Source organism: Oncorhynchus gorbuscha, linkage group LG22, assembly GCF_021184085.1.
Source record: "Oncorhynchus gorbuscha isolate QuinsamMale2020 ecotype Even-year linkage group LG22, OgorEven_v1.0, whole genome shotgun sequence".
In the NCBI taxonomy this organism is placed as follows: Eukaryota; Metazoa; Chordata; class Actinopteri; order Salmoniformes; family Salmonidae; genus Oncorhynchus; species Oncorhynchus gorbuscha.
In genome coordinates this window covers 5,145,713-5,153,088 of record NC_060194.1, presented here as the reverse complement: position 1 = coordinate 5,153,088, position 7,376 = coordinate 5,145,713, and the positions used below count along the sequence as shown (strand labels likewise).

The window sequence follows — 7,376 nt, the reverse complement described above, 5'->3', positions numbered from 1 at the left end:
AGACTTACTTTCCAAGGATAGACGTTTGGCACAAATATCATTTTTATGTGTTGAAGTCATGCAGGGTCCATTATTGAACCTAGAAGAATGGTACTATCAGGCTATATCACATCCGGCAGTGATTGGGAGTCCCATAGGGGAGCACACAATTTGCCCAGCGTCTTACGGGTTTGGCCGGGGTAGGGGGTCGTTGTAAATAAGAATGACTTCTTAACATTCACTTGTCTTGATAAATAAACGTTAAAAAAAAATGTAGGCTACACCTCGTGTGCCTGACGTCACATTATTGACATCAATGGGTGTGTGCGAGCGAACAGTGGCTTAAATACCAGCAGCAGCGTCGGGAGTCGTCGTAGATACTACCCAAACCAAACCACACTGCTATGGGAACTGTTTGAGCTTGCTGGTAGGACGAAAACAAAGCCCAGCAACATATGTTCTGTGGTATCGTAGGCTACACTTTATTTGATGTTCTCTTGTAAAGATACTGCATGGTGGGAAAGTGAATGTTTCTTCGAAGTTGAAGCTATCAAGCTATTTCGTTTCAGTTTTAATTTAAGAATGATGAATTATTCCGTCAATGACAATGGCTCGAACATTTCAGAACTACTCCAACCGCTCTGTGTCACCTACAACCACAGCACTTTCCCACCTCTGCGACTGGAATCCAAATCCCTGGTCACTTCAGCCACTATGTTCGCCGTTGGAGTCCTGGGGAACCTCATTGCCATTGTTGTGTTGTGCATCTCAAAGAAAGAACAGAAGGAGACCACTTTCTATACGCTGGTTGTTGGAATGGCTATCACGGACCTGTTGGGCACCTGTTTCACCAGCCCGGTGGTTATCGCCACCTACATAGTCCAGAGGTGGCTCGGCGGGGAACTACTGTGCGATTTATTCTCCTTCTCTATGCTCTTTTTCGGATCTGCTGGAATGTCCATCCTGTGCGCCATGGCAGTTGAACGATACTTGGCCATAAACTACGCATACTTTTACTCTCAATATATTGACCGGACAATGGCGCGTTTCGCGCTCATGGGTATCTACCTGGCCAACATTGTGTTGTGCATCATGCCCAGCTTTGGGTTCGGGAAGCACATGCGCCACTTTCCGGGCACTTGGTGTTTCTTGGACTGGAGGGCGACGGACCCCCTCGCCGCCTCGTATTCGTTTCTTTACGGTGGGTTCATGTTGCTGTTGATTGCGGTGACAGTTCTGTGCAATTTCGCAGTGTGTCTGTCACTTGTGAGGATGAGCCAGAAGACGCGGATAGTGAGAGCGAAAGTGTCCGCGCACGGTGGCTCACTGCGCGGGTTCCTGCCCTCTGTCACCAGCCTGTCCGCGGCTGAGATCCAAATGTTCTGGCTGCTAATATTTATGACCATCGTTTTCCTGGTGTGCTCCATTCCTTTAGTGGTAAGTAAAAGGCATCTATGGACATTTTAATTTAAGCTATTGTGCACGCCATAGGCATGTGTTTCAAATATGGACAAACCTATACAACACAGACATACATGAATATTACTGAAAAATTGTTTGCTTTATCCACATATACTATTTTTATATATTCTCTCAATCTGACAGGTGCGCATCTTTGTAAACCAGCTGTATGGTCCTGCCTACATCTGTGCTGGAGTGAAACCGGATTACCGGAGTGATCTGATGGCCATCCGCTTTGCCTCTTTCAACCCCATTCTGGACCCCTGGGTCTACATCCTCTGTCGGAAGAACCTGTTTTTTAAGGGCTGTGAGAGGATGAAGAATACAGTTGGAAAAGTCAAGGCGGGGCCCGGGCCGAATTTAGTCTGTCTTGGCACTGGCAGTCAACATTCACACCTGTCATTTGAATGCACTAACGAGACCAGTTATGTGTCATTATGCACAACCAACTACAGAAATGAATTCGAGAACCAGGTTAGCACCAAAAGTAAATCGTTTACAGACTTTACCATGCGACAAGCCTGGGACATTGACACAGCGCGGGATAACTTCCATCCGTTTAGTGTCGAACAAACTGCCGTGCTCAGCTTCCAGGCGGAACTTGCTGTGGTGTCCAAACCGGCCATGATGGCGTCAATGCTCGGAGGCAGTAAGGCGCTTCCGGCCAAGTGCGCACCAACAGGTCTCCATAGGCATGTCAGTAAAGTGGACATAGTCACCTGTACCTTCAGCACACCTAGCTCCTGTCATACGGAGGAATGCCTCTGAGCAACTGCAGGACTGTGGTTTCCTCTACAAAACATGAATGTTTTCACATTGACTTTAACAGCAAATGTCTGAGATGCTGACAGACAGCCAGACAGACACCGGTCATTTCCCCCAGCAAACGGGGCGTTCTAAGGACCCTTTAGACGTTCTGGGGATGTCATTTTTGTTTGCAGGGACCTTGATGTAGCCTACATGTGACAAAGACTGGGCTTCTGTACACAGAAGAGATTTTACCAAATGGACCCATTTGGAAATTTTAAGATGCAGTTTTAAAATGTGTATTATTCATTTTTATTATTATCATGCCAAATGGGTCCAATAGGCATCTACTTGCCTTCACGACAGACATCTCTTTATACTTTTTGAATTCAATGAATTTAAGAATGTCATTTTTACACATTGGTCCCATTTTATAGGATCTTCTTGATATGATTCAGATGTCAGTCCGAGTGATACAAATATATATATATTTTTCCGTCAATGGATGCTCCCAAGTTACAACTCAATGCAGCAGACAGTAATGCACTCGCTCACACGGACAGCGTCATTGCGTTTGTGTACATCAGAAGCACATTCGTCTCCAGTGGAATACTGCACTTGCCTCGCAGCATTGGGTTGCCGAGGCAGTTGCAATGCATTCTGTGTACTGTGTGGTGCACACATTGGATATATCCAACAGAAATAGTAGCAAAAGGTGTTTGTTGAAATTCTCTTGTACACATATCCTGTAAAAAAAATAATAACTGCAGATTATATTTCCCAGCATTTGATGCAATGACACTGTCCGTCTAATTGCAATGTTAATTAAGTAATTGGAAGTGCTGGTTCTTTCTGTGCTATACCAGCGTTGCATGCAGGGAATAGTAACTGAATGTACCAACATGTCAAACTTCGTTTTTTACTGTTGAACGTTTTTGATGACTTAACTGTGATCAACTTTCCTATTTGAATGTGTTTTCAAACTATCGGAAAATTCATTGTGATCTCGTGAAACAAACGGTGTCATTAGTATTGTGCGTTTTTGAATGAATGGATCATTAATGCATCTGAACAGTACAACTTGTTACCTCAAGGATGCTTAACTAAATGCAGTTGAGTCGTGAGTGAATGACATAATAAGCATATTACGGAAACGCACATATTAAGGTGATCAAGCTCAAAGAGAATCAGACCCGGCAGCAGTTACGAGTCATTGTGACGTGAAGTGACTTGGCATCCAGTTTTTCGGTCTAATCTGTTTAAATGAAGCGCGGGCCATTTGATGTATTTGTTGAGGTCTTATTTGTTTGTCTCCCTCTGAAAACAAAAGCAATGAACACTTGGTGTTGAGAGATCATCAACCTGATAATGGTTCACACACTTTTTTTTCACATTCTTGAGATGAATAGTGTGAACTGAACACCTTTCAGGTTGCTGTATTACTGTATCCAACCTGTAGGGGGCACTATGACACAAGGGAAACTACCGGTAAAACCACTCTAACAGAACAGGACTGTCAAATCAAATCTAAGTTTATTTGTCACGTGCGTCGAATACAACAGGTGTAGTAGACCTTACAGTGAAATGCTTACTTACAGGCTCTAACCAATAGTGCGGAAAAATGGTGTGTGTGTGTGTGTGTGTGTGTGTGTGTGTGTGTGTGTGTGTGTGTGTGTGTGTGTGTGTGTGTGTGTGTGTGTGTGTGTGTGTGTGTGTGTGTGTGTGTCAAGAATTAAAACAACAGTAAAAAGACATTTGAAAATAACAGTAGCAAGGCTATATGCAGACACCAGTTAGTCAGGCTGATTGAGGTAGTATGGACATGTAGGTATGGTTAAAGTGACTATACATATATGATGAACAGAGAGTAGCAGAAGTGTAAAAAGAGGGGTTGGCGGGTGGTGGGACACAATGCTGATAGCCCGGTTAGCCAATGTGCGGGAGCACTGGTTGGTCGGGCCAATTGAGGAAGTATGTACATGAATGTATAGTTAAAGTGACTATGCGTATATGATGAACAGCAATCTACACAAAATACCCAATAACGACAAAGCTAAAAGAAACAGGTTTTTCGATTTTTTTTTGCAAAATGTGTCAAGAATAAAAATCAGAAATACCATAAGTATTCAGACCCTTTGCTATGAGATTCTAAATTGAACTCAGGTGCGTCCTGTTTCCATTGATCATCCTTGAGATGTTTCTACAACTTGATTGGAATCCACCTGTGGTCAATTCAATTGATTGGACATGATTTGGAAAGGCACACACCTGTTTATATACAGTTTATATACGGTCCCACAGTTGACAGTGCATGTCAGAGCAAAAACCAAGCCATGAAGTCGAAGGTATTGTCCGTAGAGCTCCGAGACATGAATGTGTCGAGGCACAGATCTGGGGAAGGGTACCAAAACATTTCTGCAGCATTGAAAGTGCCCAAGAACACAATGGCTCCATCATTCTCAATTGGAAGACGTTTGGAACCACCAAGACTCTTTCTAGAGCTGGTCGCCCAGCCAAACTGAGCAATCGGGGGAGAAGGGCCTTGGTCAGGGAGGTGACCAAGAAACCGATGGTCTTTGGTAGCATTGCCTTTAAATTGTTTAACTTGGGTCAAACGTTTCGGGTAGCCTTCCACAAGCTTCCCACAATAAGTTAGGTGAATTTTGGCCCATTCCTCCTGACAGAGCTGGTGTAACTGAGTCAGGTTTGTAGGCCTCCTTGCTCACTCTGACAGAGCTCTACACTTCTTCTGTGGAGATGGGAGAACCTTCCAGAAGCACATTCATCTCTGCAGCACTCCACCAATCAGACCTTCGTGGTAGAGTGACTAGACGGAAGCTACTCCTCAGTAAAAGGCACATGACAGCCCGCTTGGAGTTTGCCAAGAGGCATCTAGACTCTCAGACCATGAGAAACAAGATTATCTGGTCTGATGAAACCAAGATTGAACTCTTTGGCTTGAATGGCAAGCGTCTCGTCTGGAGGAAACCTGACACCATCGTGCTGTGGGGATGTTTTTCAGCGACAAGGAATTTCTAAAAACCTGTTTTTGCTTTGTCATTATGGGGTACTGTGTGTAGATTGATGAGGGGGGGAAATGTATAATCCATTTTAGGATAAGGCTGTAACGTAACAAAATGTGGAAAAAGTCATGGGTCTGAATACTTTCCGAAGGCCCTGTATATTTCAGGCAGTACTTTCAAACAGCTCTTACACTTAAAGGACATTATCCTAATTTTCATAATTTCACAGTGTCATTCCAACCTCATAGTGTGTAAATACACACTGAGTGTACAAAACGATGAGCACACCTTCCTAAATTAATTAATGCCATTAATGCACATGACGGCACAAACGCATCTCAGAAAAGTTGTACTTTTTTTGTTTGGTTAGATTTTTGGAAACGTTAGCTAACTCAATAACTTTCTCATTATTATTGTTAACTTGGTAGCATCACTACTAGGCAAATATAAACGTGAGAGAAAAAAATCCTGAAGATATTAAGTGAAAATGATACCATGTCCAAGAGTTTATATTTACTACATCTAAACGCAATTCGTTACATGATTTAAAAATACACTAATGGTTGGCCCTTAGTCTTAGATTAAGTATTTTCATCCTGACACGGGGGTGGCTAAATTCCCATAGAATGATGCCACAGAGAGCATCAAATGCTTTAGAAATGATGTGGATTAATTTGTGTGTCATAAATTACAGTAATCACCTGTCATCATGGATTCTGAGTGTGTACAGTTGAAGTCAGAAGTTTACATACACCTTAGCCAAATACATTTAAACTCAGTTTTTCACAATTCCTGACATTTAATCCTTGTACAAAATCCCTATTTTAGGTCAGTTAGGATCACCACTTTATTTTAAGAATGTGAAATGTCAGAATAATAGTAGAGAGAATGATTTATTTCAGTTTATAATTCTTTCATCACATTCCCAGTGGGTCAGAAGTCTACATACACTCAATTAGTATTTAGTAGCATTGACTTTAAATTGTTTAATTTGGGTCAAACTTTTCAGGTATCCTTCCACAAGCTTCCTACAATAAGTTAGGTGAATTTTGGCCCATTCCTCCTGACAGAGCTGTTGTAACTGAGTCAGGTTTGTAGGCCTACTTGCTCACACACGCTTTTTCAGTTCTGACCACAAATGTTCTATAGGATTGAAGTCAGGGTTTTGTGATGACCACTCCCATACATTGACTTTGTTGTCCTTAAGCCATTTTGCCACAACTTTGTAACTATGCTTGGGGTCATTGTCCATTTGGAAGACCCATTTATGAGAATCCCAAGAGTGTGCAAAGCTGTCATAAAGACAAGGGTGACTACTTTGAAGAATCTGAAATATAAAATCTAACACTTTTTTGGTTACTACATAATTCCATATGTGTCATTTCATAGTTTTGATGTCTTTCTTCACTATTATTCTACAATGTAGAAAATAGTACAAATAAAGAAAAACCGTTGAATGAGTAGGTTTGTCCAAACTTTTGACTGGTACTGTACATTTATTTTGTCTTTATATTCAGTGAAAATGGCCAAAATCTATCAGTACCTCAAATATATAAACTTTGACTGCATTTACACTTAGTTCCAATATCTCTGCCTCAGAATGCCCGATCCTCACAAGGTAAGGTGCTTATTATTCAGACGTTTCTTTCTTAATTAGAGGTGATCTACACAGTCTGAGAAGAAAATAAATGTTTGCTTAAAACCGAAGTTTGACCAAAATGATAGGCTTTTCTTTTGTTTTGCCTTGCCTTTTGTTTTGCCTTGCCTTTTGCTTTTCTTTTGTACATGCCTGGCTTAAAGGTTTCGAGTCCAGTGGGGTTTTCCGCAAAGTATTCCTGGTCCAGTGGGGTCTCCCGCAGTCGTAGACCTCTGAGAGGGTCTACATCATCTGAGAATGGTCCTTAGTGGCGCTACAGACCACAACTGTAGCGGAACACATCTGAATGTTTTTTTTTTAATTGTATGAAAAGTAACTATTTAGGCATCAATTCCATAGTCTAAGTGTATAGGTTTGATGTACACAATAATTTTCGGATATGTGATCGAAATGTATCACTATTTCCATTATGTCAATTTTTACCAGATTTGACAAAAATCTAGCATATGTGACAGCCTTTAACAAGCCAATTATTTTTCAAGTACCTTTTACAGTTTGGCTGGTCTGCT

At 41.7% G+C, this 7,376-nt stretch overlaps 1 protein-coding gene across 1 annotated transcript; it reads left to right on the top strand.

Moving 5' to 3' along the window:
• The first annotated feature begins 354 nt into the window (after positions 1-354).
• Positions 355-3,798, top strand: LOC124009832 (prostaglandin E2 receptor EP4 subtype-like). Its single transcript, XM_046322021.1, has 2 exons — positions 355-1,416; positions 1,585-3,798. The coding sequence occupies exons 1-2, from the start codon at positions 469-471 to the stop codon at positions 2,206-2,208; spliced, it is 1,572 nt and encodes a 523-aa protein (XP_046177977.1). The 5' UTR covers positions 355-468; the 3' UTR covers positions 2,209-3,798.
• The last annotated feature ends 3,578 nt before the right edge of the window (positions 3,799-7,376 follow it).